The 20,958-nt window shown below is 44.4% G+C and overlaps 1 protein-coding gene across 1 annotated transcript in view; it reads right to left on the bottom strand.

Annotated features, from left to right (window-relative positions):
- Positions 1-20,958, bottom strand: part of Nlg3 (Neuroligin 3) — a 220,963-nt gene that overhangs the window by 15,741 nt on the left and 184,264 nt on the right. Inside the window, exons 2-3 of the mRNA XM_076382684.1 lie at positions 18,532-18,690; positions 8,620-8,817 (exon numbers count right to left, since the gene is read on the bottom strand). Of these exons, the coding sequence (XP_076238799.1) occupies positions 8,620-8,817; positions 18,532-18,690 (357 nt within the window). The remainder of the gene's footprint in view (positions 1-8,619; positions 8,818-18,531; positions 18,691-20,958) is intronic.

Here is a 20,958-nt window from a genome sequence, read left to right as displayed (position 1 = left end):
TATATCACTAATTAGCCGCGCTTGCGGGCGAAAACGCTGGAGTGCGACAGAAAAACGAGCACAGAGGACGAAATACGAGTCCCAGGGGAGGCTAAGCACAGCCACTTCCGCTGGGTCATTATCGCGAGGGATCAAGTGCGCGAGCCAAGGTGGACTTAATCGGAAGTCGGGCTGTCCTCGGTGACGCAAATTCATTCGACTCGCTGGCACGAAGGTGCTGCTCGCAGTTTCGGGGCAGAATTCTAAACGCCTGCGGAAATTTGTAACCTTTGCCTCGACCCCTGTTGCCAACTGTCTACTGTGATTGTGGCTGGATTGCGAATGGGCGGAGCCGAAAATTGAACGAATTTCGGAGCCAGGGCACGATCGATGCGAAGTTTGAATAGAGGGGCAGTGGTGGTTATGGAACTGACCAGGGTCACAGGGTCGTGGCTATCATTGTAATTCTGTGCCTGAGATATAGCAGGACGAGTTACCAGCTCTGAACCCAGAGCTGACTCTGAGTTGAACCTGACCTGGGGCAAGGCTGGACTCAGACTTGGTCTGGAGCAGAACCTAGTCTGGACTCAGGTGAAATTTGGACTCAGACCTAACTTGGATCCACACTTAACTTGGACTCAGACATAAACTGGACCTAGACTTCACTTGGATCTGGAAATAGCTTGGATCTAGATATAATTTGGATCCAGGCCTGACTTGGGTCCACACCTAACTTGGACCCAGACCTAATTTGGACCCAGAACTAAAATGGACCCAGACCTAACTTGGATCCACACTTAACTTAAACTCAGACATAAACTGGACCTAGACTTCACTTGGATCTGGAGATAGCCTGGATCTAGATCTAATTTGGATCCAGGCCTGACTTGGATCCACGCCTAACTTGGACCCTAGACCTAACTTGGACCCAGACCTAACTTGTGTCTGGGCCTAATTTGAGTCCAGAATTAACTTGATTCCAGGCCAAACCCAGACCTAACCCACCCCTAACATAGAACAAGGCCTAGCCTGAGCTCAGACCTAGCCTGCACTCGTCCTAACCACTATTATCTTGATTCCTGTTGCCAACATTCTGCTCAGGACTCCACCAAACTATGATGGAACCCTAAAATTGAATAAATTTTGGTTCCACGATGCAACCGACGCGCCAGATCTTAAATAAATGAGCAGTGCTGGTTACAGAACTGACAGAGCTCCCAGGTTCACGGCTATCATCGGTAATTCTACTCCCGAGTTACTTAAATCCCAGACGTCGTTAATCTTCGTATTGAGAAGACAGTCTTCACTCGCGAGAAGTAATCCCATCGTGAAGGTTGACGAAGATTCATCATTATCTGACTGAAAGCAGCTCCGATGGCGGTGTGTTTCAAGAACAGATTTTTCATGGCTTTCTCCTGAGACAACTTTGATACACCAAGTATTTTCCACCGCGTGGTTATCGCGATCTTGGCTGGCTTTGTTGCTGAATCGTGATAACGTTGTCTCGTAGCTCGAGACAAAAGGGAGTTGCAGGGTTTTCCTTGGTTACTTGTTTAATCGGAAACTTGGGAGTCGTTAATCTTCGTATTGGGAGCTGGATCGCTCTCGGAGACTTTACTCTCTAGCTATTTCCGGTTTGGTGAACGCCGAGGCAATCGGTAATGGAATTGTTTCAACTTCTGATTGGTAAAGCACTAGTAGCCATATACTTTTCTTCTGAACTCTGGGTTAGGTCTGGGTTAGGTCCAAGTGAGGCTGGGTTAGGCACAAGTTAGCCCTTGATTGGCCACATATTTCTGCTCTGAAAGTTGTGTTAGGACTGAGTTAGGTGCAACTTAGATCTGGGTTGATCATATATTTTTATTTCAATCATATATTTTGTTCTCAAATCTGTGTTAGGTCTGGATTAGTAATATATTTTTGTTCCAATTATATATTTTATTTTGAGTTCTAGGTTAGGTTTGGGTTAGGTCTGGCTTCTCCCCTTATTTCTCTCTAACAACTCTGTAAACGAACCCTTCGTCTTCACTAACACTGTCACTACTTATTAAGAAGTAAGTCCACGTCTGAACAGTTTAGACTACACCCTATTGTCGTGTCACTGTCTATAGGCTGACCAACAATGACTGACAGTTTGCCTTCATTAGCGCACATTTCTCTCGCCTGACCCTTAATGACAATATCATATCAGACTCCTGCCGTGACCGAGGAAATTGGTTTTCACCTAGTTGATATTTCGATCAGACCCCTCCTGTCTCTCTAGAACACTGAATTCCCCTGAACCAGCTTTTCGAATGATCTTTCAATTCAGGAAACTGCGAGAGCGTTTTTCAGCTCGCAGGAAAGGTGACAGTTTTCATTAACTCGTAGGACTAGTGATTCTGTTTAGGTAATATCAGCGCGTCAAGGCAGTGTTACTGGCTGCAGCTGCTCAATATCCAGTCATGGGAAAATTAACCTGTCAGCTCACCTATTAATATGCATATGTCCCGTTGGGTAGCAGGCAAGATGGCGCTGGAACATCCGTCACTTAAGAGTTGCCTCTGCTTTGAGGGCCACACCAATTAAACTGAATTTATGTAAAACTTCCGCCCCCTTCGACCTCTGTCCAGCGATTTATTTCGAAATCAAGGCACAACAAAAAATCACCAGCAACCGTGCAAACCCTATTCCACACTTTTCGAAGTGCTTCGCCTTTGAAATTAACATATCCACCGAGAAATGTAAATCAGAGAACTCCACACGATTTTTAATTTCACTCCACTTGTCCCTGCTTTCATTACTCGTACATAAAGAAGTGTTCTACCCCCATAATTTATCAAACGTAATAGCCTTCGCAGTCCTATATAGGGTAACGACGTTCCCCTCCAGGAACTCGCTGGCTGAAACAGCGGGGAATCGAAAGTCGAGGGGGTGTGCGCGGAGAGGGAGGGGCAGCAGAAGTTTACACTCGCTGGTAATATTTATAAGTTCCAAGCGGCTTACGACCCCTCTGCCCGTGTCGCTGGCAGGGATGTTTACGCGGTCGATATTTAAATTAAGGGGGCACTCGAACAACTTTTTCCTCTTTGCCTGAAGTTATAAATACAATCTGTGGGCCAAATATTCGCGGTTCCAGGAAGCATCAAGCGTTTGCTTCTGTTTCCCCTTCACCCTGCGTGAACGAGGGAGAGACCAGCCGTTTGAAGGGTGGAAGCTTGAGAGGGAATAATAACTTTGGGCCCAGAGAGAGGAAGTGGAGAAGGGAATGAAGGGGATATGACGAACAGAGATCCACGGTGCTCGTGTCTTGTCCTCTGAGGGAAGAACTCGTTAACGACTTTAAAGGGACGAGACTGCTGGCGTATGCAGAGCGAGTTGCAGCGAGGGCTGCGTTCGGGGGTGCGCAGGTAGGTATACGTCATCCTGCAGCCACGGTAATGGGCAGCCGAACGTTATAGAGTAATATCGATCCGTCGTTTCCTCAGCGACTTCCATCCTCTCGCCTTTTCCTGTGTAAAAGTGCCCGCGGGCCGTCGCGATACAGCGTCCAACTTTTCCCAACGATCGCCCTTGTTCTAGTCGCGTCGTTAACTTCGTGTTGTTCTATGCCCCTTTCTTTGCTGGCTTCTCCGCACCTGTACGTTCCAGGCTTCGATGGGCGAGCTCAGCTTATTTCTGGGGCTGTGTGCGTGTACTCGAAAAGCCAAGAGAAACTTGGAAGCTAGGGAAAGTGGAAGTCTAGGGGAGACTGGAAATTTGGGGAAAGTAGAAATCTAGGGAAAGTAGAAGTCTAAGAGAAACTGGAAATTTAGGGAAAGTAAAAGTCTAGAGAAAGTAGAAGTCTAGGGGAAACTCGAAATTTAGGGGAATTTATAGCCTAGGAGAATTTGAGACCTAGGGGAAAATCAAAACCCAGGGAATCTTGAAATGCAGGGGCAACTGGAAGTCTAGGGAAGCTCGAGGTCCTCTAGGACCTAGAACTAGAAATCCAGGGGAATTTATAGCCTAGGAGAATTCGAGACCTAGGGGAAAATCGAAATCCAGGGGAAATTGAAGCCTAGGGAAGCTCGAGTCCTAGGGGAGTTCGAAGCCTAGTGGACCTCGAGCTAGAAGAACTAGAAATCTAGGGGAATTTAAAGCCTAGGAGACTTCGAGACCTAAGGGAAAATCGAAACCCAGAGGAATCTTAAAATCCAGGGGAAACTCGAAGCCTAGGGAAGCTAGAGTCCTAGGGGAGTTCGAAGCCTAGGGAAACTTTAAGCCCAGGGGAGCTCGAAGCTTAGAGAAGCTTGAAATCTAGGAGAACTCGAAGCCTAGAGAAACTTGAAATCCATTAGAGCTCGAAGCCTGAGGGGATCCTAAATCTAGAGAGATTCCAGGGGATTCTGAATCCAGTAGCTTCTGAATCTAGGAAATTCTGCATCTAAGAAACTCGAAATTTGCAAATCTTCTGATCCCAACCCAATTTCGATAAAAATTCCCTATTCCTTCCGAGACGGACATCTCAGGCACTCGAACATCTACGCACACATCCTGTTATCACTAGCAGCGTTCACTTCGCGGAGGGCAGACTGCACTCGTCAGGAACAATCCCCGCGGGCGATGGATTAATCGAGGCAAGCGAAACTGGACTGATTACATCGATTCCGCGGCCCTCATGTTTTATTGAATACGCTCGTTGCCCGCGGCACGAGTGCTCTTCGCTCGAGCCGCCACTCGACCAAGAAAGAAATCGTTTTGTCGGCGACGACGCGAGGATTCCTTTCACGGTCAGAAGCGCGCCGCGAAATGACCTCGTTAGGGGAGCGATTTCATCCGCGCCTTCAGCCGGACGAACGGGGGCCGAGTTTTAAGCCACCCCAGAGACTCTTTCCTCGCGGTGCAGCTTTTTCCTCTGTGCAGAGTCGAGAGCCCCGACGAAGGGACTGACACGTTTCAGAGACCAGGCTCCATAGACGTATCGACGTTTCTACAGGGTGTTTCAGGGTGTTTCACTTCGGGGGTTGGTTGCATGCCTAAAGCCTTGTCCAGGTTAGTCAGGGTACTTGAATTCGAGAGGGTTGATGCAAGAGATGGCAACTTGACCAATGTAGGCGTGTTATGTGAAGTTGACGTTTTCTCAACTCTTCCTCGCCTCTTGACGCAAGTTCAAGAGAAATCAGAAGAATAAATTAGTTTCAACACAAACTCAATAGAAAACAGAACAATAACTCAATCCTAAGTCTTGAAACATCCCTTCAAGTTTCTACTTAATCTAGGCACATTCAAATCAGTCAAGTTAGTTGACTTATTATATCAACTACTGCCTTAATATCCTTTCAATCTTGAAGCTTGAAATATCCTTTCAAGCTTCAAATAAAGTTGATGCCTCTTCAACTTATCTTAGTCTTACAAAGGGTTCAACCCACCAAGATCCACCTGTACGACTCTTCCCACTGCTTCCAAGCACACGACCAACAGACATATTACGAAACACCTCGTACACCGATCGTCTTTGTCAGGAATTCGAGCGACCCCTCAGCGTCGAGGAATATCGCGAAAAAATGTGTGGCGACATGGAACGTACGAGGCAGACTTTATCGGCTGATAAATTCACGGCTGCATCCAGCAGACTCAGAGCTTCTCGAGGCTGCTGATATTCAAGGATCCAGGGAGAAGCAGGACTGGAGATGGGAAGAATGAATAAAGGTCCCTTTGATGGATCCCAGCTGATACCGATTCTGTTTCGCCTGTCGCGCGGAGGGTTCCTAACCGCTGGCATTATCCGCTCGGATCAACCGTGCCGCGTAGATTAAATTCGATGGATTAGATTCCATCAGAGACGGTTGAAGGAGGTCTCGCGGAGGCATTTTAGTAATTGCGACCGAATGCTTCGGATACCTTCCTGAATGTAAGTTCCGCCAAAAGCTCTTGATAAATTCCGAGGGGCTCGGGCAGGATTAAGAGGGGCGGATTTATGCGATGCTTTGGACACAACTTGTGTCGAACGATTGGAGGGATTCATTATTTAAGGAAATATTTACTATCTTAGGTGCTTGGGTGACCACAGGCGTTGTTCTTTGAGGAAAATTGAAGAAATGTATGAGGCATAGCAGAGGTAGTATGATAAATCAGCTTGGAGTTGGATATAGTGGAGTAAGTAGTACGAGTCAGCCGCATGGCAGACATACTAAAGCTAGTAGAATAAATCAGCCTCGAGTCAGGTATAGTGAAGTAAGTAGTGCAAGTAAGCCACATGGCAGGCATACCAAAGCTAGTAGAATAAGTCAGTCTGAAAGGAGACATGGGGAAGTAAGTAGAGTAAGTCAACCCTGTGTCACACATAAAAAGGATGGTAGAGTAAATCAGTCATGAATTCACACATGTATCTGTCTTCATTATCTGTAATTAGAAAAACTACGAAAAACAGTAGAAACGAAATTGCGTCAGAGTATCGCTAGAGTGCATTGCCCTTAAATTCCCGCGCCAAATTCAAACGAAACAGGGAACTCGAATTCCTCTAGCATTCGACTATCCATTATTTCATTCTCGTTGCCATTGTTTTACTCCCCGAGTGTCACTTTCAACCGCGGTCGATTCACTCGGAAAAAGGACGACACCTCGCGTCCCAGAAAAGTTGCGCTCGTCGCCAGGCCGAGCGTAGAGGCGAGCAGAAGGCTCGTCTAATGAGACCACGAGCAGCGAACGCCACGCCGCCATTTGTGTCGCAAAATGCACTGCGTAATTTGCGCTGATGGTATCTGCGTCGGCAGCAGTCGATGAATGACGGCAATCCCTGGCAGGGGAATCGTTTTAATAGGAAACACGTCTCCTGCCTCGACTTTTGCCTTCCCTTTGACTCCTAATTCAAATTCCGCCACGTCGAGTTCCATTTAATTGCCCCTTCCTCCTAACTAAATTCACATTGATAAAACGATTACCGCGATATCGATCTATACCTGTGGCGATGGTGCAGGGTGCGTGAGGGGGTGGTTTAGGGGTGCATTAAATTAGCTGCAGATCAGCTGACGTAATCCTCATTGGCAGTCTCCAGCTGTAGTGAATTATTGCTCGGTCGGGCCAGCGATAAGCTCGTGCCCTGGGGTAGGCTACTTTGTTGTTTTTCTGCACCCCCTAGGATCGATCTGTCTTCTGTGCGCTGAAACCCCCCACGACCAGCTTCCGCTCACGCGACCATTATAAAGGAAGGACTTGAGGAGCGATTTTCAGCCAGGTTTGATTATTAATTTCGCCTCGCGATACGCTCGCGTCGTGTTTCAGAGAAATTTATGCACCCTGCGATAAGGTGGAGGGGGATGAAACGAGGGGTGGGAAATAAATTTGAGTGAAAAATTATCTTGAAATTAGAGAAAGAGGTTCAAGAAAACATAGGGTAAGTTTTCGTAATGGTATCACCTTCGCTGCCGATCTGATACGTGCGTCTACCCCAAACTGCCAGCAACAGAGCTCCCATTGAAGGAACATAGACTCCTCACGCGAAGACGCGTGCTCGGTTAATTGTGAAAAATTCTCATCACGCGTTATCGCGTAATCGGCAGCGAAGTTACTATAAAAAGTGCACGAGGGGGACTCAACGAAGTATGGACAAGGGGTTAAACAGCAATGGAAAATTTTCTACAGTCTTATGGGGTTGAGACGCCCTGTCAGAAATCGACGATCTTTGAGTTCTATCTAGCCCCTGTTGTTTCGCCACTTGTTCACGTCCAACGCTTTAATCTTGAATATTCCGTCAGTTATTTCTAGACTCGGCTGTTAAAAGGGTTAGCGTGACCCGGCGTTAATTATTCCGAGGGTCGGTGCGCGACAGAAATAAAATACTCGCCTGGTCCCGACACGCTCAGAGGGGGTGAATTACCTGTAACTCGATTAAAGAGTTGCGGCTTCTTTGTCGTTAGAAGAAATTCTTTTGATCTCTGCATCGAAGTTCGCGCACGTATTTACTCCCCTTAGCGTGGGAAAGTCTTTGCCTCTCTGGCACAACTATAAGACGAGAACGAAGATAGACGAAATTACGGTCCAAGTTTCGATTTCAAGTTGTTGAGAGTTAAAGAGAAATAAGTAAAATCAGTCACAAGTCAGAGAAGATAAAATCATTGTAATAAACAATGAACGAGACAGCGAGACGCCAGTAGAATAAGTCAGTCTTAAGCCAGACACAGTGAAGTGAGTGAAATAACTCAAGTTTACGTCAGACACAGCAAAGATAGTAGAATAAATCAGTCTAAAGTCAGGCATAGTTCAGTAAGTAGAATAAGTCAATCGTAAGTCAATCACACCACTGTAAGTAGAAAAGTCGGCCGTACTAGATTAAGTAAAATAAATCAAGCATACGGTATACACAGTAAACTAAGTAGAATAAGTCAGTCACATACCAGACGCAGTAAAGTAAGTAGAATCAGTCAGCCTCTCATCAGACACATCACTCTTACTACATTAAATCCCTACTCAGACATATTTAATATTCTTCTCTTTCCTCTTACTTTCACACATAGAACCACCCCCCATGATCCCTAGCACCTATCCCCAAACACCCCCTCTATACCAACAAACTCCAAATCCCCTCAAACTCCCATTACCTCGATCATGTACTCCCTTCAGAAGACCAACTAAATAAAAAAGAAAAACCAGAAAAGACAAGAAGGAACACGATGCACTCACCGTCAGGCACAGCGTGGCTGGTCATCAGAAAGTTGACGCAGGCAGCCCCAGTCCCGTGCCCGATCAGCGTCACGTTCCCTGGGTCGCCCCCGAAGTAGGCAATGTTCTCCTGCACCCAGTGCAGCGCCGCGATCTGGTCCATCAGGCCGTAATTCGCTGGTGAGCGTAAGTGCGAATCCGTGTTGGCGTTTAGAAAGCCTGTAATCAAAACAAGCTCGATTATGGTCGGTGCAGCGGTCTCTGGCTATCGGCGTGAGCGTGTAACCGCCCCCGAAATTACCAGGGCCCATTCTAATCGGGATTAGGACGAGCCGATGGATCCGACAACGATGCGCTATGGATTACCGCCCGCGGCTGTAAATTATTCTTTACGAGCTTCTTGCGGCCCGTTCGGCGAATCCCGACCGACTGTATCGCTATTTCCGCCCCGAGGATTTGCCTTGAATCGAAAGCAGGAAATTGCTTCGATGGAACAATAGTCTGCGAAGTTTTCGAGTTTGTAGGGATCGCTGTTCGATAAATGGAAGAGTCAGTTAAGCGGGCATTCTGGTCTGGGATGGGTATCGATGAAGGGATGAGTCGGCCGAGGGAGCATCTTCGCGAGGGGAAGGGTTGGGTTAGGTCTCCAGAAATAACTTTGTGGCAAACTTTGCAAACACTTTGGAAGAAAATTAAATAATCACTAATTTTAGGCAGGAAAATTAGTAATGTTTGAGGTACTGTAACTCTGTTGAAAAAAATCGCAGGAGGCCGAGCCTGGGCTCATTCTAAGGGGCTGAGGCTCTGCTTTAACATCTCTGAGTTGGATTTGTAGGAAAAAAATTCTGCACTTTACGACACGCTGGAACAGAGAGGGTGGTTTTTCGTCCGAATGTTTTCCAACTTCAGACAACGCTCAGGGATTTGATAAATTTTTCTTGCGAAATCTTTTAGGGGGAACTTCAAGGGGAATCCCTCCCCATTCGAATGAGACAAGAACGAGTGATTTATGATTTTATTTTGCCGACTTATGGCCCTCTGAGTGAAAAGTGAGCTGCTGGCTTCGGAATCGTGCAGTGATCCAGAGCCCGAAAAAGTAGTCAATCTTTGGGCTGCTGTATCTCCGTCAAAAAAAATCGCAGGGTGATCAGCCTAGTCTCATTCAAAAGAGCAAAGCCTCTACTTTAACATCCCTTAGTTGATCTTGGTCGAAAAAAATTCCCCAGTCCGTGACACGCCGAGAAATGGAAGCTGGTATTTTCGCGAATGTTACCTAACTTTGGATGACCACCAGTCACTTGAAGAATTTTTTTCGCGATCTTTCTTCATGGAATATGCAAGCTAGAAGCCTCCCCTGTCGAATGAGACCACGGCGAGTGCTCTGCGATTTTTTTTCGCCGAGATATCGAGGTCTGAATGAAAAGTGAGCCTAAAGCCGCTGAATCACGCAGTGATCGAGACCTCGAAAAAGTAGTCAATCTTTGAGCTGCTGTATCTCGGTCAAAAAAAATCGTAGACGGATGAGCCTGGTCTCATCTTATGGGGCAAAGCCTCTACTTTAAGACCTCTTGATTGAACTTGGCCGAAAAAAATTCTCCACTCCACGACCTGCCGAAGAAGAGAGGGTGGTCTTCCCCGAATGTTTCTTGACTTCGGACGACTACCAGGCACTCGATGAATTTTTTTCGCAATCTTTTTTGATAGAATATTGAGGGCGGATCCCTTCCCTATCGAATGAGACCACGGCGAGTGCTCTGCGATTTTTTTTCGCCGAGATATCGATCTCTGAATGAAAAGTGAGCCTCCAGCGTCTGAATCACGCAGTGATCCAGACCCCGAAAAAGTAGTCAATTTTTGAGCTACTGCCTCTCGGCCAAAAAAAATCGTAGAGAGGTGAGCCTGGTCTCATTTTATGGGGCAGAGTCTCTACTTTGACATTCCTGAATTGGACTTTGCCGAAAAAAATTCTCCACCCCAGGATTTGCCAAGAAACAGAGGATAGTTTGCACCCCAATCTTTTCCAACTTCAGAGGATTGCCAAGATGGTGATAAATTTTTTTCGCGATCTCTTTTGGGGTGATATCAAAGCTGAAGCCCTCCCCTTTCGAACGAGACCTTGTCCAGTAATCCACGATTTTTTTTCGCCGAGTTATCGCAGTTTGAATCAAGTGTTACCAAAGAAACCCTAGAATGAAGTGGCACCCTAGGTACATTTTGCATTTAAACTGCGATAACTCGGTGAAAAAAAATCGTACATCAATTTCTAAAGGCTCGCTATAAAGGGGAGGCTCCCACCTTCAATTTCACCTGAAAATCGACTGCTGAAAAAATTTATTAAGCTCCGTACATACATATGAACTTGAAAAACATTTATTAAAAAATCCACCCTTTCTTCCTCTCACACTCAAATATAAAGAGGTCTCCAGAAAATTTCAATGCAGGGGTAAAAACCTTCACACGTTGCCCTCTGAAACAAGCCCAGTCTCTTCTCTCTAGAATCTTCTTTCAGAATATCTCAACAGTTTAACCTTCCACAATTCTTCATCCCCAAATCACTCATCCCCTAATTTTTCTGACAAGTCTAAAACAGTCCCTTCAGAATACAGCTACCCTAGCCTAGGTTAGATCCCAGCCAGTTCCAATTCTCGCGGCCACAGGTCCCCCCCAGAAGACTCCTCCAAAACACCCCTGAAACCGATTTCCAGTAAACCTGAATAAAACATTGTATGCAAAGCCATGAAATCGACCATACTTGACCTAGACCGCAATACGAAATCGAGATGATCTATGTGCTTTGGGAGCACATGGTAAATATGCAGGGGACGCGTGCACGGGAATACATGGCGCCTCTTCCTCAGGAGGCTCCAAGAGGAATAAGGAGGCCAGCTCTTCCTGCTCGCCATGCTTCCGTCTGCCATAAATACGCTGTTCCAATCTGCAGCATCGATTGATAGCGATACCTTGCGCGGCGATATGCAAAACACTACGCGTCGGGCAGCAGCGAATAAATCGTCCGATTATTTGATCGGCGAACGCGCTGCTCTGGATTCATTGACGTTTAATTGGACACGATGGGCTCCAGAATTCTCCCTGATCCCCCTCCGCCCTGCACCCAAACTGATTTTGCAAATATTAACGAACGCGCCAATGCAGGACTCGATGAAATTTTTCCCGCGGCTTAAAGGATCGCAGACGGGGCAGCTTTCTCTGCGTTTGTGACGCCAATCGAGGCACCTGGAAAATTATTTTCGCGCGAATCATTGCGTAGTAATTTTCTCGGTTCACGAAAACGCGGGGATTGAATTTCGTCGGGTGTTTAGGGGTGAATCGGGGGATGAAAGCGTCGCCCCTCCGCGCGGGGAGCGGTTAAAGAGTTCAGCTTCGTGTTCGACGCGTAGGGACTGATTTGGATAATTGATTATTTACAGCGCTCGGAACGTCGGTGCCTGGAACGACGCGTCGAGCGATCCACTCGCCCCTTCGATGTTTGAGCCCTCTGGCAATTGCTCGTTTGCGAAACGATGGACGAAACGATTTGCCGCTTGAAAATTCCTTTCAAACGCTCCCCGTTGTTCGAGGGCGCGCATTTTTCGACGAGTGTCGACGAGCTTCCCGAATTATCGATTTGGCAACGGTGAACAGACAACGAAACGACGTTGACCCATTTTTAAGGGACAGGAAAGCCTCTCTTGTTAAGAGTGACGCAACAAGACGAGCGTGCCGAGCGATCGGAAATCTCTTACTAAGTCGTGGAACACGCGGAGTGGTTGGAAAAATGGAAAGTTCGATACCTCGGAGTAGAAGAAAGTATTGAAGCTATAAATGTCGGGAGGAGGAAAGGAGTTTTTGCATGAGATGGAATGGCAGCTTCAGTGAACTCTGAGTTTGATGTTTAATATGAAAATCAAGGATGAAAATGCCCCTGAGGCTTCGTTTCAGAGTTACTAGTTTTTGAGGAAGTGCCTAAAATTCTGTGTGAATTGTGCCTGATGTATGATTTATCGTAGTGGTGTGGTTGTGTCTGAGTCAGGGATTATTCTACTGATATTTCTGTACTTTATTTCGGTCTAATTATATTGATTTCTCATTATGTCTGACATAGGATTGACTTTTACTACTGATTTCTCGATATGATTTGTATGTCTGACTTGGAAGCGACTTATTTGATTAATTTCTAGGTGTTTTTCACTTGGAGCTGATTTATCACAATAGCTTCTAAGGGTGTCTGACCTGTGATTGACTTATTCTACTGATTTATTTTCCTATCTAGCTTGAAACTGTCCTATTCTACTGATTTTAAGGTATACCTAACTCAGGACTGATCTATTACATATATTCCTAAGTGCGTCTGATTAGGAATTGACCTACACTACTGGTGTGTTGCTTCAGACTAACATATTTTATATACCTGATTGGTTCTACCAATTTCTCGACATGCCTGACATGAGACTGACTTCTCCTACTGATTTCTCTCTGCGTATGACTTACGGTTGATCTACTCCACTCAATTTCTCTGTGTCTGGATTACTTATACCACGTCGATATAGAATAACTACATACTCAGGCATAACGCTGTCAGTAGAACAAGTCATTCTTAAATCAGACACAATAAACCCAGTAGAACAAATCACTCCCAACTCAGACACTCTTCACCCCCACTTCATACGGTTCCTCAACAACACCAATCACTCTGAAACGAACCCTGAAACCCAACTGAACAGAACCAAGCATCCACCGACTCTCCCTCACGAGAGAATCAAGTTCCCCCACGTCCCCCTCGACATCGATTTTTAATCGATCCCCCAAAAGTTCTCGTTCGAAGTCGACGTCCCAGCGATAAACGAGGCAATCGACTCGCGGGTCTAACAGGAATAAAGAAGAAAACGACGTGGCTGGGCGGCAGGGCCGAAGGGATTGAAAGTTGAGCGGGTTGCCTGGCAACCAGGCAACCAAATCTAATAGGAAACTCATTACGGCCAGGTCTTCCGTTTCACCAAACTAAATTCTTGACTCTGCCTCCGTTTCCGTGACAGCGGCTGCTGCTATCCCCGCGTCTGCTCCAGCAATATACGCCGCGACCCACCCAGTTCTTCCAGCCATGATATATTCGAATGACGTCAGCGCGATTCTTCGACTGAGAGCTAAGAGGGCTGCTCTGCTGGCGACGGGACACGTATTCCTGGAAATGAAACCGACGTTCGTGGCCCTCGCGGAGATTAATCGGAAACTCGCATGAGGAGCAATTGTCGAAGCTGGGATCCTTGCTATTGGGTAAGCTCGCGTTGCCAGAGGAGAAGACAGAGACTCAGGGAAGGTTGAGCTAGGGGTGGTGAGGGAATTCATGGTTTTCCTGAGCTTCCCCTGGGCAACACTGAGGGCCCAGCGCTTCCCTGTGATCGCTATCTCGAGAGGGAATAATGGAGGAACGTTTAGGGTGTTGACTGGCTACATTCTCGCGTTCCTTGCGTGTGAGCTTCAGGAATAGGAGGAATTTTTGAGCTTGGCTACCGTTAATTTTACATGGAAATGAAGCAGAATTTAGTTTCACGGTGCTTTCGTTTTTTCCAGGCTTTCTGGGCCACCCTTTTGGCCAGAGGTAACTGCACGCGTTCCTCGGCATGCAGACAATGTAACAAGGTTCCGTTTCTTGAATTGCATCCCCGCCGTTTTGTGCATTTGCAGAATTTTCGTACTTTTCAGTCTGGCAAATATATGCGGCCGCGAAATCTGGAACGCTTAGCAGCTTAAATTTCCAGCGAAATTTCTGCGTATGTGGAATGGTCTTTTAAGGTATCCTTGAGGAGGAAATAGGGTGGGAATTGTTTAGTCTAGGGGAGGCAGCAAGAATCTGATCCAAACCTAACCCAGACTTAAACCTAATTTATCTCAATTTAGAGTTGAGTTAGGATCATTTCATTTTATAGTAATAGGGGCTAACTTGGGTTAGGTAGGTGTTAGGCCCAGGTTAGGCTTGAATGATGATAGAAACAAGCCAAAGTCAAGTCCAAGTTGAAGTCCAAGTCAAGTGGAAGCTCAAGTCAAGTCAAGTTCGCGTCGAGTTCACGTCAAGTCTAAGTCAAGTGGAAGCTCCAGTAAAGTCAAGTCGAAGCTTAAGTCAGGTCAAGTCGAAGCTCAAGTCAAGTAAAGTCGAAGCACAATCCGAAGTCAAGTTTACGTCAAGTTCAAGCCAAGTCCATGTCAAGTGGAAGCTCAAGCTAAGTCAAGTCCACGTCAAGTCCAACTCAAGTCCAACTCAAGTCGAATCTCAACTCTGAATCACATATTTGCTGTCTCCTCTACCCTGAACAATCACCAACGCGTTCCATCAATAACTGAACACCAGAAGGAAACAATTTTCACCACCCCTGCCTCAAAAATTCAGACTAAACCCCGACTCTCTCCGCCATCCAAAATTCACCCTCGATAAACGCAAAGGGGCTGGCGAAAAAAGTAAAAATAAAAAACGATCGTTCGAAGGTATCGCGATGAAGTCCCGAGAAATATCGAAATTTGATTCCATCATTACTCCGTTGGAACGGAAGAGGCTCGGTTTCAGGAAGCACGTACCTCTCGCGGCCACAATTTTCGCTGTTCATTTTTCTCGTTTGCACTTCGGTCTGCAAAAGTGACGCGGCGCTTTGTGTCGAACGAAAAGTCGCGGATGGTGGGCTCGGGGGGCCAGAGGTGGCGCAGGATTGGGATGGGGCGCGATATCCAGCCGCGGCTATGCACGCCCATGTACCGGAAAATTTAAATCAACGAGTAACGTTCAGCAGTTCCATTGTAACGAGAAGAATAGAAGACACGGAAGTGCAGCACGACAGATACTCCGGAGGTTGAATATCAAATGGGATATGACCGGTGCTGGTTTATTTCTATTCTAGTTTCGCGCTCTTCCCCCCTCCTTTGCAAGGTCGCCCATCCCCTTTCTTCGCTCCGTGAATTATCTGACAGCCCTTCGATCGCTTTCCATACTCATTTCTCTTTCCTCATTCGATAGCGACAAAAATTGAATCCTGAAGATTCGATGCACCCAATGTTCTTCTTTGGCTCGTGTCTCTTTTTTATTTTTCCTCGTGTTGATAATATATTTGAGGGAGAGTATAGCAAAATTTAGGGAAGAAAATGATTTTTATTGTATGTCCTTTATAAACTTGCAGATATAAAAAATACGCTTGCGGGTGAAATTAGAGAAATTGTTGGTCTTTGAGCTGCTGTAACTTTGTGAAAAAAGATCGTAGGGCAGTGAGCCTGGAGTCATTTTAAAGGGCAAAGTCTTTGCTTTTTTACACTTGAATTGAATTTTTTCTGAAGCCTCTTCATAGTCGGCTGGGGAGCAAGAAAGAGAGGGTGGTTGTTCGCTGAATGTTTCAACTTTAACCGTCTGTACGGAGCTTAAGAAATTTTTTTGGAGGTTTGTTTTAGGGTTAAATTAAAGCTGGAAGCCTGCACTTTATGAGGAGTCCTTAGAAATTGATCTACGATTTTTTTTTGCCGAGTTATTTCACTTTGAATGAACAATGTGCTTTGGTACTACTTGATTTGAAATGTATCTTGGGTGTTACTTTATTCAAATGACGATAACTCGGCGAGAAAAAATCGTAGATCAATCACTAAGGTCTTATTGCAAAGGGGAGGCTTCCAGCTGTAACTCTACCTGAAAAAGAATCGCGAAAAAAATTTATTAAGCTCTGTACAAACATTTAAAGTTGGAAGACATTCAGGGAAAAAACATTCCCTCTTTCGTGTCCTGTGCCTGAGTACACAGGCATTTGAGCGAAAATTCTTTTCAGGGGTGAGCAAGTAGAGGCTTTGCCCTTTCGAATGAGACTAGGCTGACTGTCGTATGATTTTTTTTCGCAAAGTTACAGAAGCTCAAATATCGACAATTTTTTGGTCCAAAACTAGTGTTCCTGTAATTTTGCTGCTAACACAGGTGTATAAATTTCTCATAATAAACCACTTATCTTGCGTTGGGAAAGTGTCTCAACCACCCTGCAATTTTTCTCTAGCAATGCATTTGTAAAGCAGGGTTACATGCCCGCGTGACACCTGCATACCATGCCACGCTCGCGATACCAACTAAAAAAATTGCTCACTCGATATTATCGCCACTGTTTTACACTTACAAGTCTCAACTGCGATAACACCTCGCAAGAACCGTAATTAGAAGTTCTCCAAACCACTCGCAATTCTCATTTTTCATCGTCTCGCCAATATTTTCTGCTGTCAGTTATCGCGTTAAAAAAATATTCCACAGCAATTTGGTTTCGAAATAGAACTGGACATTCAGCAACAGAATTAATTGCATGCAGCTGAAAAAGTGGTCGATTGAAAATGAATTAGCGATCGTGGCGCAGGGGAGAGAATTGCTTCGAAATTCTGTGCCAAAACGGTTAGTTACACTTTTTGTATACTGCATCGCCAGTTTCAAATATGAAACTGAATACTGTTCCCTGGTAAAGAGAGAAGTGCAACTTGCTCCGCCGACTGCCTCGGTCCTGCGAAATTAAATGTAAATTTCTGTATTATTCTTGGCGATTTCGGGTAATATCCGCCGCTTGTGTACCCTCGAATTATTCGTCGACTTCATGCACGCTCTGAGGGGCTGCTAACCGCGTCGGGATTATTAGATGTGTCGGAGCATTCGAGGGACCTTCTTCATTTGCGTTTCAAACTGTTTGAAGAGCGAATGGGAGAACTGCTCGTTGATTGACAGAGTTGAAGGGTTCGTGGGGTAAAGGAGGAATGTTAAATTTGTCGGAAATTTTGAGGGGTGATTCTATGCATCAAAATAGGACAGAAATGAAGAATAATAAAATTGAGTTTAAGACTTCCTTTCAGAGATATTAATTTTTGAAAAATTTGTAGATTTAAAGGCAGTCAAATCAGTAGAATGAGTCGATCATGGATCAGACGCGACGAGATTAGTAGTATAAGTCAATGCCAGGTCAGATAGAGCAAAATCAGTAGACTAAGTCTCTCTCAATACAGAACTAAATCAGTAGTATAAGTCAATGGCAAACTAGAAATAGAAAAATCAGTAGTATAAGTCAATGGAAAGTCAGACAAATCAAACTGGAATTCTAGGAATATTCTCAAGAATTAGTACTTCTTGAACGTAGCTTAAAGTACACTTTTGTTTTATTTTAGAGCGTAGAATCGCCCTTTAAAATCTCTCAAATCGTCGAACACCCTGTACAGCTGAACTCCCAGAAACTAAACTGCTAACTTTAACTCATTCGCACTCCACAGTGAAATTGATTCGACTTCCCTTATTCCAATTCCTACCCCCTTGGAGACACTGCTCCTCACGAAGTAGAATTTTCTTCCTTTCTGTGTAACTTTGAGGTGATTGGAGCTGTTGGGACCGTGGCGTGGAAAATTGACGGGGATTTAAATTTCAAATCGCGAAAACTAATTTAGTGGAGCTAAACTGCATGCTATTAAACAGCGGAAGATATCACAGAGCCTGTTAGAGTTATTACTAGACTATATACATTCCTGGGAAATATAAATTAACGAAAAAATTGGATAATGCACTTCACGAAATATACTAAATATCTAAAATAAAATATCTAGATACTAAACAGTGAATGACATCACAGAGCTTGTTAGATCTATTAGTACATTTCTACAAAATGTAAATTAAAAAAAATAATCCACTTCATATTGCATTAAATAATGAAATGAGACAAAATAATCCATATATGCATAAATATTAATGACGTATAATAATAACGAAGTAAATTACACTTCTAAATATTAAAACTATGAGACAAAATCCTACTCAGGTCCACCCCTCTAGTTCACTCTATGAAGATATCAATTTTCGTAAGCCAGTCTAGTCTAGTTACAAGTTATTAATTCCCGTGGTTCATGAAACCTCTTTACTAATCGATGTTTGGACAAGTATCGAACAAAGCGACTTACCCAAAATGCCAAGCCTGTAATTTATGGTGACGACGACAACACCTCCATAGCTAGCTAGCACGCTGCCATCGTAGGGATTGCCGCTGCTCCATTCGTAGCTCTCCCCATGCACGAACACGATTACGGGGTATCTCCTTCCGCCCCCGTCCCTCGAGCCAGCTGTAATCAATAAAATTATCTGGTGATCGATCGGCACCGCTGGCACTTGATAGTTCACGTCGCGCATCCTTAAAGAGCCATTTTTCAAAGGCGTCGATCGAGAAACTTTCGACGTTAGAAAGGATCCCCAGCAGCTTCGCTGAGCTTTGCTAAACAAAGTCGAAACAGTCCACATGGATCCACCGATCCACCGTTAATTAATTAATCAAAATAATTACCTCTGATTTGCGCTACAGGGTTTCAGTCTTTCAGTCAGATCTTTTTCTCGTAATTCAGCCTTTCGTTCCCCCAGCTAGCAGGTGTCGATTTATCGACAGTGTCTCTGATATCGATTTAGCTTTAGCGGCTCAAAGACGAAGAGGCGGCATTGTGACAGTGGTTATTAAGCCTCTTTTATTTTGCTCCTTTTCAGGGGGCTCTTCACGCGATACTTTTGCAATTTTAATAAGAGTGCTTTTAAATGGTCAGAGAAAGCGCCTTTCTAGGTCCTCATGAATTTATTTTCTTTATACAGTAGACTTTAATCTCGCGAAGCGGTCTTTCACTGATATCTAAGATTTTTTAATGGAAAAGAAACACAAACGCGATACAATTCGATGCAAGATCATAGAAATATTTGAAAACTTTTGTACCTTCATTCTGGGGGTGTCAGAATTTATGTTTTCAGAAAGAATACAGAATCTTTTTTTAAATAAAAATAAGGGTTCAAGAAGACAGTATTGAAGCAGAAAATTTTCAAACCTCACTATCTCTAAAACAAAAGCATGTAACTTATGTATTCTTGCTTTATAACCACAGAATTGACACCTAAAATATAGAATTTATATTTTCAAAAAGAATACACTACTTTTTTAATTAAAAAATGAGGGTTTAAGAGGGCACAAATCCACGAAACACAGTATTTAAGTAGAAACCTTGAAACGCCACTAAGTTGAAAACAAAAACACGTAACTTAGATAGTTTTGCTTTATATCCACAGAATTTTCATCGTCGAAACTGGACTCGCCTCGATTCACGATATTTCAATGCACAATGGTCGAGTGAATGAAAAAAACCCTCGATGCTTTACGGTTCACTCATCTCTTACGCTGAGTCCGACATTAAACACTTTTTATTCGATCGAAAGCTTTTAAAATGCAGTGGCGGCAGAAAATTATGTGGTGGATCGTTTCCCGCAGAAATTTTCACTGAGCGGAAGAACGGCTCGAATATTATCGGAAACTGATAATATCCCAATACTAACAATATCACCGACATTTGCATACACCACATTATCGAGTTATTAGCGCGAAATTCTTCCCCTATTATTTAAATTTCCGCACGAAAATTCCGCTGAAGATTGTTTTCACTGGAGTCCACGTATCACGCGAGGAGCTTTCGCTGTCAGAATCAAAGCCACTTCACTGTCCGACGGCTGAAAAACAACTGACGGATAATGAAGGTTAAACCTGACCCCGCGACCCGAAAGTGATTAACCCCACCACTTTCCTCGGCTCCTTTTCGAGGTTACCTGCTTTCCATCTCTAGTAGCAATTTTTTCCAAGAATTTATTTTGGAATATACTTTCCACGTAATTTATTTTCTATTAACAAAAGGGAGGAGCTACGAACACAATTTTCTCTCGTTTTTTAAATAGATAATGCATAATAGATTTTTGATATAAGAGGTACTCCACTCTGGGCGATCAAAAGATAAAAGAAATATTAAAAATATTTTTCACTGCATTAAAGACATTGCTAATTTTATCTCCAAAGAAATAAATTTTATTTTTGAATACATCTATTTTTGTAAATGTGCTGAAAAGTGATTCCCTGTCCAAAAGAAGAAATTAGAAAAATTTGTTTCATAGTATTAAAAATATTGCTCCTTTTTCGCTCCCATTTCTAAAGGACTGATTCCATTATTGAATCCATAGAGTTCGGTATTGAATTTTTGGTATTGTTTCGAGTGAAACTGACGTGGATTGGATTCGAAGGACATCATTCGAGAGATCTGCTCGACCGATTGAATCCTTCGAACAGGACTCGCGAGCCATTATCTGGCGACACGCGACGTATCGGGTTCGAGATAATTAAAACGGGAATTCACGAATGCGAGAGCGGAGTACGTCAATCGGATTTAGTATGCTAATACGGGTCTGGGACACAGGAGAGCATGATCGTTGCGGTAGGTAGCAGCGTCGGTCATAATTCAACAAATCACGCGTTACCACTGCAGCTATGAGCAATACTGTTCATACGATGCCATCCGATCTTCGTTATTGGTCCG

This window comes from Calliopsis andreniformis, chromosome 7 (assembly GCF_051401765.1).
Source record: "Calliopsis andreniformis isolate RMS-2024a chromosome 7, iyCalAndr_principal, whole genome shotgun sequence".
NCBI classification, from domain to species: domain Eukaryota; kingdom Metazoa; phylum Arthropoda; class Insecta; order Hymenoptera; family Andrenidae; genus Calliopsis; species Calliopsis andreniformis.
The sequence above is the reverse complement of the archived record's forward strand: the minus strand, read 5'-3'. Positions and strand labels throughout refer to the sequence as shown.